The following is a 22,181-nucleotide window of genomic DNA, read 5'->3' on the forward strand; positions in this document are numbered from 1 at the left end:
ACTGGCACCCGAAATCCCCATTCCGTAAGTATGTTGACTTTCTGTGCAATACTATCTTCTTCGGTGGTGGTAATTCAACAAAAGTATTTGACAACTGCCAAGACAGTAGAATTATTAATAGTAGTCGTTTTCGTTCTTTCTTTTTATTTTTTCTAATCATGTAACGGTACCACTACCACCCATAGAACGCTACTAGATGACTTACGACAGACTCTGCAGCAACGTCACTGGTCGGCCATCTTGGACAGGGGACTGCTTTGATGCGCTGTGCTGTAGGAGGTAAGGAGAACGATTTACTCAAATATTCGTAACACGCCTAATTCTAGACAGATATACAAAACGGATTGGTTTATTAATAACCTTATAAGCTCGGAAACCATGGAAAGAAGAAGAGAAAGCAAAGTAGTAATGTAACGAAAGTAAGCTAGTTTGGCTAGCTAGTGTAGCATGAGGCTTCCTTTCGCCACTACCTTCGGCCACAAAGTGATGCAGAATTCTAGTAGAAGTAAGTCATTTAATGTTTTTTCTTATGGGAGCATCAAGGGCAAATAACAGAGACGGCCCTACACCAGGGCTGGGGGTTGCTATAGCCTCGTCAGAAATATGTGAAGCTTCCAGTAAAGCCCCTCCAGCATATTGTATCCTATTTTAAAATATACTTATAAATTATTTTCTCGGTCCCCTCATATCGATGAAGCACCGGGAGAGAAAAGAAAATCCTGGAGCCCGTGCCTGGCAAATAATATTTGTCATTTATTTTCAGTTACCAAAATACCCCCCCCCCCCCCCCTCCAAAAAAAGATTACGCTAAAATTGGTGCTGGCGCCTCATGAGAGCTGTCCTGGCTTGTCCGCCAACAATAAATAGTAAATTACTCAATTTTGGGTGACCTTGGCAATGATAAAACATCTATTCTCCTCAGCACAATTTTGAAGCTGTTATTTTCAAGGCAATTATGCATACAATTGCTTTTAACGGACTATGCACTTTTGATTACATTGCGACAATGTGACTTTTCCGCTCGTGCAGCCTACGCCGCCCATCATTTTGAACTCAACTCACTCTATTTATTTTAAAGCCATTTAAAAACAACCACAACTGCACATGAACTATAAAATCACAGCCACATGACCAAAAAAAATTTGATTTTACAAAAATGCTATTATATAAATGAATCATTAGAAAAATTATTGAAATTGTTATACATAATTGTATAAATGAATCCCAACTTTCATTTGTGTGTATTTTAATTGACAAATCGATGTAAAAATTTCATTTTTTTCATGACGTCAACGGTCAAAGACCTTTTCTATGTTAGCCCAAAGGCCAATATCGCTCAAATATTGTTCATAAATCAATGTTCGTGTGCACTTTTACTTTGCCAAAATAATCAATCCACTGCCCAGATGTGGAATATGAAGATGTTGATGACAGAATGCTACATTTTGATCAAAGATTTGACCAGTCACCATCACCATCATCATCATCATTAAATTGAGCTTCCTGCCTTTTTTCTTGTTTCCCCTCCACGTTGTTTCATGACCAAAAAAGTTCATGACAATGATGACAGAATGGACTTGTGAGATGACAATAGAACCTTTAATTTGTTTAAAAAAAAGTTCTTAATTTTTTTTTAAGCATTAGATACAGAAGGCACTTACATTTAAAAAACAGGTTAAATCACAGTTGCTGTGTTATTAACGACACTAAATTGTAGTTGTTGTTTTTTTAAAAATGTATTATAAAGCATCATTTTTGATTGGTAAACACAAGAAATGACATAGCACCATTAGCAACCCTTGAACAGCTCACCTGACATAAAATGTGGCATGATTTGTATCTACTGTACAGTAAAAACATTACCAAAAGTAATAATGCCCACCATATATATGCATATATATTATTATTTTTATAAGATTATAAATTAAGATGTAAGATTAAAAAAAGGAAAGAAAAAGTGTTTTTTGTTTTTGTTTTGTTTTTTGACACGACGAGTCAAATGTTTTTTTTTTGTCTTCTTCTTCTTCTTCTTCTTCTTCTTCTTCTTCTAATTTTTACACATTAGGCTTTGAGGTGTCAGCACTGTGCCAGTCCTGGTACATCTCCACCAGGCGGTAGGCTTCTCGCTGCCCGGACAACAATGCACCATGGGTAGTGGAATAGTATTTGCGGTGGGTGGCCTCGCCAGCGAACAGGAGCTGCAGGGCCTGAGGAACGAAAACAAGGGAGGGAGAGAAATCCGTCTTTGTCATTTGTGACATATTTTTGGGCCCATTTCTTTTTCCATCACGTGTTCTCTAGTGCAGTGTTAGCCCAAATGTACTATAGTGTGTGTGTGTGAGTGACTTGGCTTATTCTCACCTTATAAAACCATCTTATATTTATATATGTATTTATCATATTAATAAGTGAAGTCTAGAAAAATTGTTTAAAAAACAAAACAAAAAAAAACAAGGACCCATTTATGTTAAGTGAAATCCATAGACTCGTTTTAAAATAATTACTTAGGTAAAAAAAAAAATATTCTTCATGTATTTCCAATTAAGTATTGGCAGAAGCAGTTGTCAATATTGGCATTTGTTAAATGTAACTAATAAAATAGATTCTACTCTAATTGAGTTACTTTTAAAATGAATGTCAAATAACAAAGTAACTTTTTCAAGGTAACTGTGTCAAACACGTATAGCAACTGTTACCGGCGCCTTGGTGCTGTTGGCGTAAGGCAGCGGCATGGCCAGCCTCTCAAAGTCTCCGCCGCTGGAGCCCACCCTGGTGTAGGAGTAGGACCCTCGAAAGTATTGGTTGCTACCCCAGCAAGAGCGCAGGATACGCCGGGGCTTTGGAATGTCAGGGTTCCCTGTGGATAAAAAGACAATTAGCCGTGTCATCATTATGTATGAATCGTAGTGTCCTTCACGGTGTCTCTAGACTTCCACTAGATTGGACTCCGGGTTATTATTTTGAAGAGTATTGAGTGAATGACGTTCTGCTGATTTGATTTCAGTGCCTTTCAGTTTGTCTGATTGCGGCTTGTTATTACACTAGTGTTCGTCATAGTTCCCGTTTCTGGTGGCTGGTTGCTTTAAGTGGTGACTGTTTCACTTCCTGTTGATTTGAGTGATCTATTCTGACAAATTGATTTTCCCACTTGATTTTTCTGTCCATTATTTCCAAGTATCATTTACTTAATTGCAACGTGTTTTACCCCATGTTGTTTTAATTTGAGATTTTTCAAATCAGTAATTGTATCATAATTTATGGTTGTCCATTTAAAATAATGTTGTTTTTGAAAAAAAAGGATGGAAATTTAAACTTTAAAAAAAATTGATTCACCAATTAAGCGACAAAATACTCAACAGATTAATCAATTATTAAAATAATTGTTTCAGCCCTCGAAGAAAAGTAATTTTAGCCTCTTCTGGTGCTAGTTTATGCACATTATTGATATTTGCAGTGAAGTTCCTCTACCTCCGTCCTCAGCCAATCAGAACGCTAGTCACTATCTGCCTCTGTCATCTCTTAGAATTGGCCATTTTTGCAGCTCCAAGCAAAAGATGTCACATGAGAAACAAGGTTTGCTGACAAAGGTGAAGCATTAGCTCTTGTAAGCTAGTTCTCTTATTTCAACTTTCTACATGTGGTTTCAATTATTTCAGTCAGTCAAAGGGATAACGAACTTCATGTTTTAACATGTTATCACATTTTTGCAACAAGGTATGATGCTGGTGAAGGAAGTCTTTAAAAACTCACTGTGAACATTTGTTTCATTTCTAGTGGGAACAAACTCTTTACCAATAAAACAGGACATCACAGGACATAGAAGTTGAAGTAGAGCCCCTAGAGTGTGGACAATGGACCTTCAGTGCGTTCATCTGTGCCCCAAGACAAAAGCAAGCACGATGGCTAATAAAAACAAAATTACAGATGCGCAACTTTATTTTGCTTCAATGTACTGTCGATTACAAAGATGCTTATTGTTATGCCTGGGAGGAGCATGAGGGCTCCTTCAGCAGCGAGATTTTTGCCCATCTGCAGTGCAAACACGGCCAACTGAAACATTGAAGAAGTCATAATCTGGACCAAGGTTATTAAACTAATGCCATAAGTAAAACTCAATAAAAAAAAAAACTATAATCCATGACCTTCAGCCTCTTACTGTCCCACAAAATTTGCTGCGAAGGTTTTACATACATTGTCATATTTTCTGTTATTTCTATTGCATTCTTTCGACTTGCACGGCCCAGAGAACTTGCGAGGGAGCTACTGGAAATGACGGTTTTTTACATCGTGAGCGTAATCCCATCTCTGCGCTTTTATTCCAGGATCTCACTGAAGATTCAAGTCACTGTGTCACCACGACTCCCAATCTGCTCATTCCATCCATCCATGCATCCATTTAATATTGACCTTCTGCAGGCGACAAGCCACTGGTGAGTAATTGTGGAATTAAACCACCGGTGACGGGATTCAACTCCACAGTCAGGTCAGTGGAGTTTATGTGTGGCTGACGGTCAGCATTTGACTCCCACTGACCTCCTGACAGGAAGCGCTTCAGGTCTCGCTCAATAGCAACCTATTCCTGCCGCTGCTTACCGAGTCGAAACCCACAGTCGTTCTCCATTTCTGCGCACATCCTGGTCCGAGTTGCGCTAACGTTTGTTAGCGTAGGCGGGAATGTAAATCTAGAGTAACCTCAAATGTCCTATAAATCGTTGAATTGTAAATAGAGCACAATTTCCCAGAAAAAAATACCTTGGGGGGGGGGGGATTATTAGTAGTAGTAATGGTTCACTGACTGTACATGTGTTTCTGTCCTTGCTGCTTAATAGAATGGCTTCAAGTCAACATCAATTATTATACAGCTAAATGTACACTTAAGCGATCTATGTTTAGTCTTAATGTGAGGATTCTCATCTACGAGGCATAGGCAGTAATTTCCCTCCGCTCATCATTGTTCACCACCGCATCAACAAATTAAATGGCGAGTACACACAATAGGCCTGTTGTAGGTTTCTTTCTAAAGCAGTGAACCTTTTGCATTTGTGTGGGGCGTGTAAACAATGTGGTGCGCAATCGACTCGTCTACAGCAAGCTAAACTATTGTCACGAATCATCTGAAATATAAGTATTTTGAGTTTTACATACATTTCATTATGTAGCATGTTGAATTTTTTTCACAGTTCTGAACTTGTGACAGCAAAGATTGTACTTGAAAAATTGCGAGAGGTTTTATGACCGTTTGACTACTGTATTTCTATTCACATTATTTATAATCACTCAAATGTGTGTGCGTGTTTGTGTGTGTAAATGCAAATGTACACACACTGCAGCGAATGTATCGGCCATCAAGCAAAGTCATTTTATCTGACACATGACTAGTTGTCAAACTTGTTGAGATGGTGACACACTGCTGACTGGACTAACGCGGAATGAGTCATTTCGTCAACACTCATGTCCTTTAGATTATTGTTCAACTGTATTTCGTGCCACTGATGATGCTGCAGTCTTTTCCTGCTTCAGTGAGTCACAAAGATGACAGACCTTTTTGTGATTTCAAGCTGAGCCTAAATGGAATTATCAGCTCAGTTCAACACGAACCTGAAAAATGATATTATGAAGTCAATCTCAGATGGCGAATGGCAATAATCAGGTTGCGGTCCATCCATCAATTTTCTATAACCAAGATTCAAACCCAGAACCTCAGAGACAGCCGCCTCATCTTATATTGGCATACCATAATCAGAACACAGTGTTGTAGATAAATTCTGTAGCTGTATTGTTCTGATACAATGACCTTATAGTGACCTTGGTATGAATATCTTCACGGTGAATTTGATAATATTGATTCAAAATGATGGCGTGTAGTGATGTTACTTACCCTTGAGCACACTCAGCTCAGCTACAAGGTGTGTTTATTTGGGACACAAGACAATTATTTCTTAAATCGGATAACGCCGATATTTATTGGGCATTTTAACGAATATCGGTATCGGCCTTTTTTAAGAATCTGACGACCGATTTTAACCTCAGGAAACTATTTATTTAAATTACATTTCATTTAATGTTATAAGAAATGCTGATGAATGCTGAACTTGTTTTTGTTCCTCATTAAACAAAAATATGTGAAAGTTTAAGATTTCATGTATTTAAAAATTTTGGAAAAAATATTTACTGTAGAAAACTAGAGAGTTATGGTATTTACTTGTTTAAGTTTCCATTTAACTTTTAAAAACGTACTGAATACTGATAACCTTGGGAGCTCCCTGAACATTTTGTTAGAAATTTAAAAGGATATTGTCTAAGATAAAAAATAAAATATATATATTTTTTAAATTAACTACATTTTGAAAAGTCTGAAAAATTGTTCAATAAGCATGCTTTAAGATATTACAACCGTGTTAAGATTAGCGTTTGTATTTCAAAAAATGGTGATGTCTATCATTGCTTGTTTCCAGCTATTGGGCCAGTTCAATGCCATTGCAGGTTGTATAAGTACCCTTACCAAAAAGTAGTATACTTTAAGTACATAATATAGAGTATACTTAAGTATACCTAAGTTTATTTTTCGTGTGTACTTATTCTTGTACTAAAAGTAAACTTTAAGTAAAATCCTTGGGATTAAATTGGAACATTTTAGTACACTTGAAAGTATACTTAAGTATATTAATAAGTATACTCAAGCATACTTTCAAGTATATTTAAGTACACTATTAAGTATACTTGAAAGTATTCTTTGTGGTACAGTAGCGACCTTAACCTCGAGGCTATCCAGCCACATGAGCTTTACGGCTTTATAAATAAATGTAACCTATAATTTTGGTTCCTTAGCGAGTTCCTTCTAAGTATATACTACAGTATGTAAACTTTTAGCTTTAGCCTTAGCTAACTTTGATATGTCTTAGTATACTTACAAGTGCAATTAACATTTACTTGGTGCAGTAAACTTCCAATAAGTACAAGAAAAGTCAACTGGAAGTATACTCTCCTCATTTTGAGTATACTTCAAACATGCCTAAATAAACTTATTTTTGGCAAGGGTAGGATGTGTCCGTCAAGAATGTAAATAGCTTGACAGCAGCAAAATCTATTTTGTGTTATCTGTCAGTAAATCACACAAGAAATGCCACGCAGTACAGTTCTGTGTGCTGATATCTGAAAATAACCATCACAAATAGCTGAAATTCCTGTATCTGATGTAACCAACCAATCATGTTTTCTGTTCCTTTTTTTTTTTTTTTTTTTTTTTAAATCTCATTTCACATAGAAGTGGACTGGGGTTATAATAGTTTTAGAATTTTCACTATAGTCAGTTTTTATTTTGTTTGTTAATTAAAACATTTTTTTAGTTTGTTTGTTCAACATTTCTTCATTTTAGTTTAGATTGTATTAGTTTCTTTGTTTTAATTCCATGTATTTCTTGTGTGCAAGATTGAAACATCACAAATTTAAGGCTTGAATTCCTGTTGAGAAGTATTACCGGTAAACCTGTACAGTCACGGTGTACTATTTTCTTTTAATAAATATTATTTTCTTCATGTATGAACCAAAAAAGGAGCGTGGTAGGTCTAGTAAAGGACCACAATTCCCAGACGACCTACTGTCGAATTAAATATATTTAAAATCCACCCCAAAGACTCATGCATTAATTTTCACTGTCAAAGAAAAAAATGAATGACATTTTGGTATAATTATTGTTAGTTATCATTGTTTTTGTAAAAATGTAACGTAATGAAAATGGCGGCTACAAGATGGCTTACAAGTGCGGATACTGCTCATAAAGCAATAGATAATGTATTTTGTTTGTGGTTGTTCTGACCTGTAAAGTGCCTGAGCAGCTCCGTGCACGTCTCCGCTACAGTTTCGTCATCGCTGCGCTCCATGTAGAGGGCCTCCTCGCCACATATCCAGCCACTCAGCATGTAGCCGTAGCGCTCTGGGGGGTAGAGCACGTCGAAGCTGCAGATCTTCTTATACCACAGCTCCTCGGGGTAGGTCAGCTGTTCAAGCTGGGCCTCGTCTTCCCACACAAACTGAATGCTGTTACACTCTGGGCTCCAAAATGGCTCGGCGTACTCTAACAAAATCTTATCTGTGGTGCTGATGCCCAGCTTCTCAATGGCCAGCACCTTGTCCTCGGGTAGAGAAGGTGAGAACATGGCCTCGTGGTTGTGCTTCAGCAAACCTAAGGAAGCCGTCACGATCACGTGGTCGGCCATGATCCACTCCTCGTCTTCGCACTCCACGCAAATGGGGTGCCCCGCCTTGTGGGGGACCTGGCGCCCACCGTTGTTTCGATTGTGGTTGTTGTCCCGGTTTGCGTCGTCGCTCTTGCCGATCAACTCGTCGTGCTGGGCCGAGTAGTTCCAGTGGATGCAGCGGACTGGTTTGCTAAGGCATATGGTGTGAGGGGGGATGTCTCTGGCAAGGAGCTCCCCAATCTTATTGAAGCCTGCGGGGATGAGGTAATGCGCACCAGGGATCTCAGTCCACTCGCCAAACTCACTCAGGGACACCTCATCCATGTTGGGTGAGCTGCTTTCACAACTCTCTACCTAGGGGAAAAGCATTTTACAATATTTCTTATATTTGTGACAGCTTTGTGAGAAATATAGTGCTTTGAGTCCTCCTGCCATCAACCTTCAAACAGTTTTATTAACTCATTCACTCGCAGCCATTTTCACTGAAGCAAACCCATTCACTCCCTTCGTTTTACTTGATTTTACACAGAATATTGGGTTATATTGCTATAAAAACATGGAACCCACCAAAAGAAAGATTAGAGTCTCTTCTTTCAGCTGGAAAAAAAGTATATGTCCATCTGTTTCCGTTTTGCAGCAATTAGCATTAGAATATAGCTAAGTTTCATCATTATTCACAAATCTGATTAAAACTGTGGGTAAATGAACTTGTTTGCAACATGGTCCTGGTTGATCTCTTATACTCTGCTGCCACCTACTGGCCTTTTTTTGTAATTACTATCATTGCTTCACCCGTTCTCTGCAGTTCAGAGGCTCCATCAAAGTCTTCTGTATGCTCTAGCATTAAAAATACATAAAAAACATATAAATACAAGACTTAAAACATTTAAAATAGAACGTATTCATACATTTTTGGAAGCAAATGAGTTAAGAATGTGACATTTCAAAATTCTTGGTCTGGTGTACTCAGATTGAATTGGCCATGATAACCATACTCCGCATTTTGTCAGACTTTTTTTTTGTGTCAATTTTGTCACACTACTAGTTTTATGCATGGAACTGATTTGAACTACCTTAACACCCATTGTGCGGTGGAACTTAGAACAATTTTAAGTTTGACAAATAAGAAGAAACTCAGTATTTGCTAACATACTATAAGTGAGAATTAAAAAATAGAACCCACATACTTGCCTATGAAAAAGAAGTCTACACAGCAAAAATAAATAAATAAAATTCCAGGTTTAAATATTTGGGAGTTAATTTCAACTCACAAAAGTGTAATTTTAACATATTCTGAGGTTGATTGCCTCGTGTCTAACACGGGGGAAACAAATGTGTCTGAGAAAGGTTACTTGTCTACTCCTTTAGTGTTAATTGACTCTGCTTAGTGAGTTAAAATGTACTCTCTCCCAGTGTCAAATAAACTATTTAAAAGTGTGTGTGGAGCTATATGAACTCTGAAAAAATGTTAATAGTAACTCAATGGAAGTCAATTAATAAACACTGGACTTTTTGTTAAGGATGTATTTAAATGAGGCAAATCCCCCCTCTACTGTATGGAAGAAAACTGCAGGAAAGACTAGCTTTGAGAGAAAGATAAATGGCAAACACCCTGAGTTCTCACTTTTGTTGATAAAAGCTCATTAATGTCACTTGACAATGGCAATGTATTCAAAATAGATTTTTAATGAGTGTGCTGCAGCTGTGGGAGACCGCCGGCGGTAATGCACATACACATTCTTACAAACACGTACACACACCTTGAGGTACTGTTGAAGCAAGGACAATTTGAGCTTCTTGGTGCTCTCGGAATCGTCAGGATCCATCGTAATCCGCTTGCGCGCCACATTCCGCATGAAGACGCCAACGCTGTTCTGGCTTTCGGCGCCAACGGTCTTCCCATGCTGGAAGAACTCCTGAGTCAGCTCGTACACCTGAAACAAGGAACAAAGCAAATGAGACGGAGAGTCATCAGTCTGCGAAAAGAGGAAGAAAGATGTGCAGACTACAGAGGTCATACGAGGAAGGTCGCCAGAACCTCAGGGTCACTGCTTCCATATTTTAAATATTTTTCCCATAAGATATGATGGAAATACAGCAGAATCAATATGTTACAGGGATCAAATTTTCATCTTTAAAATTAGTATATGTTAAGTAACAACATATGTTAATAGTTAAACTTAACAATACATCTTAAGGAACTCTTTTTGGTAGTAGGAGCAACATAACAAAGAGTAAAGACTGGGAAGTGAGCAAGCGAAGATGTCTCATTTTAGTCCAAGTTCTTCTTTGTCTTTTACACTTTCCTTGACATTTTTACTGCCATGTTTTTTGGTCCATTGCTAAACTGTGAGTTCCTGTTTTCCACTTGTACTTGAGTCACCCCCTTGTACACACGTCTATGCATGCAACGCATTGAAGAGATATTCTTGGCCATGGATCACACCCTTTGGTTTGAGAGTGTAGTTCTGCCCCATATGGAGGCAATTTAGGTCTCTTGCCGTTTTCACTAAGGGAAGCTTCGAACAATGTTGTGGTGACGGAGCTTTCCATATATGATTTACTGTAATGGAGCCACCTTCACCAATGGTTGTCAACTCTCGTTGACTAGATTAAAATAGTAAGTCAGAAGAAGAAATACTGCTGTGCTGACATCTGTGATAATTTGAATGAACATATTTTAATTTAATGGCTTTTCTAATGAGCTTGAAGCCCAACGAAACCTCCAAGAATGGCTCAAAACAATGCCATCCCATGTTGACAACAATCTGGGAATCTGCTACATCTGCTTTTGGTGGTTTGGTGTGTGATATTTGAAAAAACAAAAACAAATCTCCAAGAGCCCAGGGGAAAACAGCAACAAAACAAGGATAATGTGTGAGTGTGTGTGTTTGTGATATTTGTGTTGCTTTAACTGCTTTTCCAGATGTGGCATTATACAGACACACCCTTAATGCACAAAGATGGGCCCTATTATTTGCTAAATGCAAAGGCTGGACTGTCATTTAGGCCTTATCCCACAAACAGGATAAAGATGGTTGATTGGGCTCTCGTTAGATGTTCCGAGCAGGAAGAAGACATGATTGCTTTTGCCAAAGCGTGCGTTTGTGTGCGTGTAGCAGTTGAAAAGTCATGGGCAGGTTGTTAACGGTAAAAACAAACATAGCTACATTGTTTTTATGTGTGTGCAGCATATCAGAAGGGTGGGGTGTGGGGGGGTGGGGGGGGGCAAAACCTTCATGTTGCAGATTTAAGCATTGGCCTGTGCTGTATTGTTACTCTCGTAGCTTTTATAGAGAGAGATTTTTTAAATAACTTCATTGCCTTCACAATAGGCCATCATTAAAGTTTTAGTAAATTTAGTGCCCCACTAGTCATGACATTTTGATTAATATTATGTTTGCGAAATATGAATTAAGTAGAAAAATCCACCCATTTTTATCCATCTCAGGGGGCGGCCATTTTGCCACTTGCTTTCGACTGAAAATGACATCACAGTGGCTCAGGGCTCAGGTAACAACCAATCACTGCTCAGTGCACAGCCATGATATCGCTTTCCTGGTAAAATTGCAATTTTCCCATCTTCCCCACTTGAGCTTTCAACCACACGCAATAATTGACATTTTATATTTTATGTATACTGAATAACATCTTGCAACCATATGCTTTTAATGTGGCAGCAGGTGCAATGTTACAAAGGAAATGTCGTCAAAAAACAAAACGGGTTTGATTACGTAAGCCAAATTAACGGCGCAACGTTAGAATATGATTGCAGTAGTGCTTAAATAACGTGTTACCATCTGTCCTCACCTCGTTGTAGAGGTCACTGAACTCTTCTACCAGGTCCTTGGGGATCCTCTTGCCAACATTGGTCAGGTAGTGAGCGACGCCATTCTTGCTATACAGGCTGATGCGCCCTACGCTCGTCTCGCTATCTGTGTTTTGTTCCAGCAGCCCGTTGTCCTCGGCCAGGTGGTACACCGGGTTCCCATTACACCCGTGTATCCAGGTGGCTCCTAGCTCCAAAGCTGTTTCACCTGCAAGAAAATTAGGAATCAAATTGGACCAGTAAAAAATAAAAATATTTTTTTTTTTTTTAAAAACTTCACCTATTGCGAATTTGTATTTATGTCCAAAATTCATACATCTCGCTATTCCCTTTTTTTTATTGTTTGTTTTTTCAAAGATCATTTTTGGGAGAATGAGGGCCTGACCGATTAATCAGACAGATGATTTAATTTGGCCTTTATTGGCTGTTTTAAAACCAGCACACATTGGTTTATTTTTTGGGCTGATTATTTGTATTTTATTTTATTTTTTACTTTCTAACACAAGACAAAGATAATGACCTTCGAACACCCCCCCCCCCCCCAAAAAAAAGTTTTTCTCTTTTTGGTAAGGCTGAACTAATACTAAAGGCAAAGTGTTGTAAAACGGTCAAATATTCTACCTGTAATTCATATCTTAATTGTTGTAAGCATCAACGGAAGTTTTATTCATTATATATATATATATATATATTAATTTTTATATTATATATATATATATATATATAAATAAATAAAAATTTAATCGGTCGATACAATGGTCATCGGAAAATTTTTCTCCCAAATATGGAATCGGCCTGAAAAAACCCTTATCGGTCGGGTCCTAACAAGAACACTGAGGGCGTCACACGTTCTCTGTTGGAGTAATTTAGTACACTCTTATAATTGCTGGGTAAAAAAAAATAAGCCAATTTTGGTCAAAAATTAGACCAAACAAATTTTTTTAGACAAAGCAATCCATTTTTGTATGAAAACAACCCAAAGTTGGGTCACGTTGACCCAAGTAACGGGTCAGTCCAATTTTTGACCAAAATTGGGTTATTTTTGACCCAGTGGTTTGTATTTTTTACGAAATTGTCCAGTTTAGTCGCATGTAGTCCGCTTGCTGGAGTCGAGAGCAGATAATATAATATGCTCCCTTCAATGTGTCATAATCCAAAACAACCTCAGGTTATTTTATCTGTCAGCATTGAGTGGTTAGACTAGATCTGTATTTGTCAACATGGTGCCATATTTTTCTTTCTTTCTCACCGTGCTTAATACTATGAACTCTCCCACCGATGCGGTCTAAGGCCTCTAGGACTGTGACATCGGTAAAGCCCCTCTTCAGCAGGACCTTGGCTGCAGAGAGGCCAGCCAAGCCAGCGCCGATCACGACTACTCGAGGCTGCCGAGGTGTGCGCAGGCCGCTACTAAGAGGATCATCAGTTCCGCCTGAGGAGATTTCACAACTTTGCATGCCGTCCAAGCTCCTCTGCAATTTGGCCTGTTTGGTAAAGATGATTGAAAGTTGGTCAATAAAGGAAGCGCCACACTGACTCAGGGGGTGTCAGGAGGTGAATGCAGTCTACAGTGACAACATCCTGTGAACAAATGTGCGCAATCTGTGATGAAAAGTTTTGTAGGTTGGAGTACTTATTCAAAACTTTGCAACAATGCACTTTGCTAATGATGATATTTAAAGTAGTTTTAGAATTTTCTCCCACTAAACTCATCCACAAAACAGGGCTTCCCGAAACCGATCCCTCTAAAGATTTCCCAGAAATGTCAAAATGATGTGTGGGTTGGCGTGGCTCTTTTTATTACAATCTTACTACAGCTAATCAGTGGAATTTTGCTTATCTGGAGGGTGAGCTGTGGAGGGGAAAAAAACTTGACGTGCTAGACAAAAATAGAATTTTGCAATCATCATGCCAATTTTGGTTTTAATGAGCATAAAAATATAGCTCAAAAGATTTTTTTTCTTTCAAATTGATCCCCAGTGATATTGGTAAGAAGAGCAGTGAATTATTTTTTCGTGAATGTACTGTATTTGTAATGGAGGATTTTTAGAGGTATTTGAACTGTTCTTTTAAAGTTGTTGTATTTTTTATTCCACAAAGATGGTGGACACGTTGTTACTAAACGATTAGCATAGCTGTCCAAAATTTCTCGGCAAGATGAATAATTGATTAGGACTCTATTCCTTTTTTTTGTTTTGTTTTAATTAGATTAGGACTCTATTCCAATCCATGACTGATTCATTCATTGATTCAGATGCGCCTCACAAGACTTTAGTCAATCATTCCAAAAAAAGATTAAGTACAGCTTGATTCTGATGGAGTAATGGAATGATGCATGATGCCTGTAAAAAAGTGCCGCCACTTGGCTTGCCTCATGATGTAACCCGCATTTAGAACTCTATATGACATTTGTTTGTTTCCCAACAACTTCCTGATTTTCTATTACAAGTCCTGAAACAGCCCAAAGTCCTATTCCATTTCAGACTGGATACAAATAAAAAAAGCAATTTCCCATTGCAATATGGCAGAGGCACTTTGACGACGGCTGCGCGGCTGTTGCACAAAAAAAAACGTATTAATCCAGCGCACAAAGCTGAAAGCAAGAAAGAAGAACAGCTGCATACGACTCCATAAACCAACCAGATAGAAATGTGAACATTTAGTCTCTTTTCGAGACGTCGGACACCCAGACTAAGGTGTCAGTCGAGACAGCTGACAAATTAGCATGCAAAGTGCAGGCTGAGTTCAGAGAAAAGCAACAACCCCGCGCGTCACACCACCAAGCCATGTAAATCTGCAGAAGCACCTGTTTGACATTGTTTTCATATGGCCACCAGCACGCTTGCATGTGTTATCCCCGCTAATCTGAACACATGTGACATGGCGCTGTTACCATCTTCCAGGATGTGGGTCAGCCTTTGCACAGATTTACTGCGGGGTGGCGTTTCTATGGGAAGAAATAAGACTGAGAGCAGCTATTTTGTTCTTGTTTTGCACATTTAGCATTGCGTGACATAACTGAAAGTGAAAACAGACATTGAAGTTGTAGCATGACTTTGTGGAATTTTCTAAAAATCTATGGAATGAATGTTTCAAATTCCTCTAAAAAACTAAATTTCTAGGGAACCCGTCATCCGAATTTTTGAAAGTCTTGATTTGATGCGTTGTCCCCAAGTGATCATTCCGACCAGAATTAACATTTTGGCAGACTATCGTTTTTGGCAAATCTTGTCACACTGCTAATTAACAGGTTGTTGACGCAAGTTTGAGGTTACAACGTGATGAGCTATCTTTGTTTTAGCGCAAAGGATACGCTGTAACACAGAACAAGAAGGCACATTGGGTTACACCCACGTTAATGTTTTTCATTTGAAAATTGTGTTTTTATGGTGTAGGTGTCTATTGCCTTTGAGCAGGTTAAATAGCTGCTATCTTGGATTCAAACGCCAAATGCTACATTGGGATATTTCATGCTGGGTCTCAGAATCTGAATCTGAGTCTCAAATTTTGAGATATAGCCCCCTAATCCTCAGAATTTTGTGCTGGGCAAAGTACTGGCTTGCTACTGCCTCTGAAGGAACACATTGGTACTACAAGACAGGAAAAGCCAGGAGCACACCATTTGTTTTATGGCTAACTGGCCGTAGCTTGCCCACCCCTGAAATAGGTGCCAATAATACTGCAGGATAATCAATTGCTGTCGAGTAGGGATGCACGATAATAATATTTTCAACCGATACGATAAAACCAATGATTTAGAAAGTGCAGATGTTGATAACCGATAAATAAGACGATATTTGTTTGCAAAATTAACTTGTATACAAATATACTTTAACTGTAAATCTAACATGTACAAATACATTGAAACATTGTGTAAAGCACCATGAAGCTAAATTGTATTGATATCTCTGCTTCAAAGACAAGCAGTAACTCGTTTTGAAACAAAAACAAAACAGTCATGTTTTAAAAATGCAACAAAAAACTGTGAGGGTAACATTCGCCACCCGGAGCCACATAATGCATCTTCTGTGAACACGAGGTCACGCCCATTATGACATCACAAATATGCGACACTACCCTAGGAGAGGGGCGGGGTTGAGGAGTTGGTCAACTTGGGCACAACTTGAGCCACAACCACAACAGATGGACCAACGCAGCAAGTATATTATTATCGGCGGATTTCTTTATTATCTGGTTTATCTGTATGACGTCAAATTGGTCGATAAATGCAGATAATTATCGGCCACCGATATTATCGTGCATCCCTACTGTCGAGTATATATATTTTAGAGAAACTTAAGTTTATTGTATTGTATTTCAAACTTCTGACCAAAATTATGTATTATCACTAGGGCCCAATTGAAATTGAGACTGAGGCAGATGCTATTTGGCAGAATAAAACATTTCGATGACCGAAAAACTATAATTTACAATACACTTTCCTTTAGTATTTGTTTAACTCTGGTAGGAAAAACTGCTTTTTTTTTTGCAGAATGTAAAGTTTCAATGTCATTGTCTTTGCCTTATGTTGTTACTGTTAATCTGTAAAAAAAAAAAAAGATTTTTTTTTAATTACATTAAAAAATAAGCAAAAATAATAATAATTTGCAGGTGTTTAAATGACATTATAAGGCCTTATCGCAACACATTACAATTAATAACTATAAGATAAGGCAGTGATTTTAATTTAAATAGTGTTGATAGACTCAGTAGATCTAATATGTAATATTTTCAGCAATTGTCCACCACAAACTAAATAATGTATTTTAAATCGTGTAAATTGTATTTTCTTTTTATTTTATTTTTTTAAGTGTACATAATACATTTCATAGGTTTTCTTTAATCTTCTTTAGCCTGGTTAAGCTTACATTTCTATCTAGATCATTTATTTGAGTGATTAAACGGGACGCTGATCTGTTTAAGAAATTGTACATTTATGAATGAATGAGGCTGACTGAGAAAGAAAAACATCCTCTCAATTGTGATTTTGTGGCTGGTTTATACAGGCGCCACACTCGTTACACCATCACGGCAGATTAATGTGTGGGCTGGCCTTGGGTGGATCGGCAGCTCAGGGTGAGGTGGCGTAAGGAGGGAGGGGGGCCACCACTGACCTAGAAATGGCAATCGACAATACATCTGCCAGTGGCCTTTTGATTTTTAAAAGAGCACAACGTCTTACAACTTAAATGCTTTCCTCCGTCTCTCCCCCTTTTCAATCCAGCTGCATCCACAGTCACATCTGCAGTCATTTTGGAGAACCCGCTTGAACAACAACAAACATATCCCTCCCTGCATCAAACAAGAACCCCCCCCCAAAAAAGCAGCTTAATCTCTGCGGTTTTGTGTTAAAGGTTAGACATTCCACACTTTTGCCCCAGGGATGATGGAATGTCATGTACCGTAAACACAAACATACTTCATCACTGTACATTAACTGAGGATGGGGCACAACATTAAAAGAGTGGAGCATAAAGACAGACAACAGGAAGATCAATACATGATGAAATTAGTGTAAGAGCGTCACTAAGGGCATTTGAGGATTTTTTTCACCAGTACTTAAAAATACCAGCCTGTGTGTACGAGGGAAAATGAATTCACCTGAGCCTCCTGTAAATGTATGTGTCACCATTGTGGTTTGGGGGAACATTTGAAGGATTGTTGTTGTAATTCGACGCCAAGTTAACTACAACCACATTTAAATAAAAATAAAATAAACTCAATTGTATTCGTGGTTCATATAGACTGCAAATAGTTGGTATTAGTCAGTGGTGTAGTCCAGGGTGTACGCAGGTATACGGAGTATACCCACTTCTTTTTCAGACAACGTTGAGTATACCCACTTCTTTTTCAGTCAGTATTGACTATATCCACTTCTCCTCTTCTGATGCACACCGTTCAACCATGGCCTGCCCTCCGCTGCCTCTAATTGGCCAACTTTTGGCATGAGGACTGATGAGCCAATTGGAGGCAGAGTAGGGCGGGTCATGTTGAGGAAAACAATCCTTCAAATAGCCACAATGGCGACACATAAATTTACGGCAGGTTCAGGTGAATTGATTTGCCCTCGTACACAGGATACTTGATTATGACGTGGGTTCGATTCCCGGGGGGTATGATGCCGGTTACACACTAGCTACATGCTCTAGTTAAGTTTTATAGTAGCTACATACTGAAGTCTAACCAGACTGTTTTTCACTATTTTTATTCATTGTTCACTAAATATTATAATTTGTTTTATAACGTATACTTTGCCTCATGATAAATACATATTATATTATTTCAGGCTGCTTGTGTTACCAAACTGTTTTTAGCAAGTCATGATCATTTTATTATTGTGAGCAAGTACAAATGACGGATTCTTAATTCTTACATGTCACTGTTTCTAAAAGAGGACATTTTTTGGACTACTTTTCTTTTTTCTTTTTTTTTGGTGAAAGTTGAGAGTATACCCACTTCTCCAGGGACCAATACACCACTGGTATTAGTAGAAAAGGTGTCAGACACGTCGAGGGGATGAAACTGTATATGTTTCTATGTGTGTGTGTGCCACGTAGAAGCTGCGATGCCACAGTGGCAGTGGAACGGCAACACAACAAGTGCACTGAGTTTTCACATCATCAGCACACAAAGAGCATTTTGTTGAAAGAAAAGAAAGCGGACAGACAATGAGAGAAATGGACCGCGCGTGCACAGTGAACCAAACACTTCAATAACTCATTTGAAAAAAGCAAGCAAACGAGAGAGTTGCATCTGTTTTCTACTCAGACGTCTTTTTGTGCACAAAGTGTACTTGGACGAACGATAGCAGTTGTAAACAAAACGAGCGATTCTGTTTTTGTTTCTGTCAAGTGACACACGCTGGTCTCGAAAAGAAAAAAAAAGAAAAGATGAGCGCTCGGGAGGTGTTTCAAGCCGGACTTACCCGAGTGTCTCGTCCGTCTTAACGCCGCTAAAACGTCGCGCTGTGGCACCGCCGGCTCGCTTTTGTGCCAATGGTTTGCCTCCTCCGCACCCGCTCCGCTTTTGTATGTATGCGTGCAAACTGTAAACCAGAAGCAGCCAGTTTTGTGCGGAGCCGCTGCCTCCTCGTTGGTTATACATGAGCGCGCGTTTACGTCACGGTCACGCCCACCGAGCGCACACTCATGTGCTCGCAGCAAACATAAACAAACCCCCGCTTGGGGATCTATAGAAATGCTTTACAATGTTTCAGAGGGTTTTTTAGTCACTTGTAATTGGAGCAAATTTGAAGTTGAAGAGTGGAAGTTGAAGAGTGCCCCAGAATTTGTTTGTTCTGCTCTATTTTGCATGCAGTATGTGCTTCATATGTGTATCCTGATGTGACCTTTGTTGAATGCAATCCAGCCTGATGGCAAAGCCGTCCTTAACTTTAACAGCAAAAAAATAGGCTTCATTGAAACCTCGCCTAGTTGGCATCATGGCAACTGGGTGTGCCACTTGCTAAAACATGTTCACTGACTACCAACACTTTAACAAACATCTTTGTTGAATTCCAACTGCTTGCATGAGGCGTCTTTCTTTTTTTTTTTTCTTTTTTTTTTTTTGCGTGGTTGAGCAGGAAATCCTCCAGGAAGCACGGGCTTTTTTGTATTTGGACTCTTTAAACTGTTCCTAAAGGCCATCCCGCGTTGTTTTGTCTAAAGAGGTTCAGAGCCACCAATCAACAAGGGGGCCATGATTGGAGCATTGCACCTCTCAAAATGTCGTCAGAGTTGGTCTGGGTGTGACTCAATAAAAGTTTATCTCGCTGGGTTGCCTCCCATCCTGTCCTTGGAATAGTTTGGCCTTTGTTACAAGGACACACAGTGATCCAGAAAACAAAAGGCTCTGATTGCCAACTCTCCAGGTGAAACAATCGTTTTTGGGGATGATTGTATCAGGCTATTTGTTTTTTTGTGTCATCAGTGTGCAGACCTAATGCAAATGAGTCTAATAAGGGCAGCAAAAGTCCAAAGAATTTGGTTTCAAGCTAAATCGGGCAGCTGCTAATTGACGCATTTAGCGGTTAACTTTTGTTTACCCTTGAGTTGACGTTGGTCTTAACTACATGTTTGAATCACAAAAAGATGTCCTCTTAAAACTTTTGTGGCTGGGTCAGCCCACCACATTGTCGTGTTTTTTTCCCCCCACACCGTGTCAACGAGGCACTCTCAAGCAACCACAGCAATGCGGCTGTCAATTTCAGCTCTCTCCCCCTCCCCTTCCTGTTTTTCCCACCTTTCTCATCACGGATTGCATGCACTTACGGTTGACGACGAGGCACTCTAAAAAAGCCACGCCAGCTAAGACGCATTTACGGGGTGTAGGCTAAATAGCTCACTGCTGATGCGGACAGATATAGTGGGGGAGGAGCAACTCATGCCAGTCACCCAGGTTCTTCACTCGGCCCTGATTTATCCCCCCATATAATAATAATCAGGAGACTACTACTGAAGGCTACGTAGTTCTCAGTCTTTGCGGTTTTTAAATAACTTTTTTTGCTTACACATCAGGGCTGGACTGGCCGTCTGTCTTACAGGACACATGCCCGGTGGGCCGGCCTCTTTTAGGGCCAATGCAGTGTTTTTTTAATGATTACTACATTTTACCCCAAGCGACGGGCTCACAATTTAGAAGGACCAGTCCGTTAATCCATTTTGAATATAGATAGCAAACTGACACATCATTAATAAACATCAGCGGCAGAACTACAGTACATGTTAGGCAAGAGTTGGGTTGGACCGGAGCAAAAGCATGCCCGAAAGCCGAGATACACCAATCTGATGTCGGCCAAATGTGTCACAGGTGGTAGGCGTCAGTCTTGATGTCGGCATGTTACGTAGAAAAATGACGCACATACACACTCGCTAGCTAACAGCCAATCGCAGTGATCAAAGCCTGACGCCAATTCAATATGTCGAATTTGCTGGAACCGCCTTGGGACAAGATATTTCAGTTCATATATAATACTGCTGCAACTATACAAAGCAGATATTTTAAAATCTGCTTCGAACCCGTTGTTGTTGGATTAGGATAGCTGATATTTTATATATGCTTTACGTCCATACAGTAAAGGCCTATCTAAAATTGCATTTCATCACACACCCATATTTTCATTGTGTATTCCATCAAATGTCGTCAGTGTAGACACGCTATTTTTGTTTTTTGATCTTCTGTGCAAATAGACATAATCCGGGTGGAGAAAGCATACATACTTATTTACAGTTTACTCAACCTTCAGGCTACATCCACAATGTTAAGTGATGTCAACTCACTATTCATACAGTCAGAAATTCTTCAAAGACTTTTGAATTACGTAATCATAACCCTGTACTGTCCCTGTTTTTATGAGAGCGATCACATGCTTCTTCGTTCCATTACTTCAATCCAATGTGACGAGGCCAGCACGTGAATTTGCATGTGTTCTCTGCATAATTAGGGTAGAGAGAAATGCAGACGCCTGATTGGTGCAACACTTGGATCATGAGAAAGGCTTCTCTGTTTGTGGCTTCACTGAGACTTCACATTGTGAGCCTGCCCAGTGTTGGCTGACTGTATTGTCCACGCGTTCCCACCTCCCTTGTCGCACCACACAGCGGCGAAGGAGAAAGTAGCTTTTCATTGATGTTTCGGGTTTGCCGAGAGGAGAGAGGGAAGTCAGTCAGCTGGCTCCGAGTGCCTTTCATGACCTCCAGCCATTCCCCAGCAACGAGCAACTTGCATGGAAGCTCTAGAGCGCAACGTTAAGTGCACTGCCAGTAAACTATAAAGCTGGTTTTATTGCAGTTGAAGTTTTCATTGTTGGGAGATTCTGTTCAGGGTCAAAGTACTTTGGAGGAGTCTGTTTGCGATGTTTGGGATGAGATGTCCGAGGACTGCATACTGTGTACTTTTCAAAATGTGTTTTACAGCGTGTACGTAGCAAACTTTTATTTACCCTCTATAAATCTTCATTTGAATCTGTAAGTTCATTTATTTATCTCTGAATGACAAACGAGGCTCAAAGGGTTTCTGGTCCACAGTTCACAAAAAAAAACGATGACATCCCCTCCCTAGTCTACACTTTGAGAAAACCCATCTGTGTGGAGAATGGGTTCTCCCGCTTGGTCAATGACAAATCTTCCCTAGTAACAGCCTGACTTGGCAAATGA

General features: G+C 39.3%; 1 protein-coding gene and 1 long non-coding RNA gene across 3 annotated transcripts; one reads left to right on the forward strand and one right to left on the reverse strand.

Annotated features, from left to right (window-relative positions):
- Positions 1–145: 145 nt before the first annotated feature.
- LOC147169599 (uncharacterized) lies at positions 146–13,558 on the forward strand. The gene is made up of 3 exons (XR_015095797.1): positions 146–279; positions 4,323–4,430; positions 13,318–13,558. It is a non-coding gene; the product is annotated as an uncharacterized LOC147169599 (long non-coding RNA).
- On the reverse strand, positions 1,578–19,111 carry smox (spermine oxidase). 2 transcript variants are annotated; one of them, XM_086082638.1, is made up of 8 exons: positions 18,953–19,092; positions 14,921–14,974; positions 13,277–13,511; positions 12,009–12,235; positions 9,959–10,132; positions 7,817–8,552; positions 2,697–2,857; positions 1,578–2,207 (listed from the first exon to the last, which is right to left on the reverse strand). In XM_086082638.1, exons 2-8 carry the CDS (start codon positions 14,921–14,923, stop codon positions 2,055–2,057), a joined length of 1,689 nt encoding a protein of 562 aa, XP_085938764.1. In that variant the 5' UTR covers positions 14,924–14,974; positions 18,953–19,092; the 3' UTR covers positions 1,578–2,054. The 2 variants fall into 2 exon arrangements, with proteins under 2 accessions (XP_085938764.1, XP_085938765.1); XM_086082639.1 differs by lacking the exon at positions 14,921–14,974 and having other exon boundaries at positions 18,953–19,111.
- Between the last annotated feature and the right edge of the window lie 3,070 nt (positions 19,112–22,181).

This window comes from Leptonotus elevatus, chromosome 8 (genome assembly GCF_054856555.1).
Source record: "Leptonotus elevatus isolate MCC_2025b chromosome 8, RoL_Lele_1.0, whole genome shotgun sequence".
NCBI classification, from domain to species: Eukaryota; Metazoa; Chordata; class Actinopteri; order Syngnathiformes; family Syngnathidae; genus Leptonotus; species Leptonotus elevatus.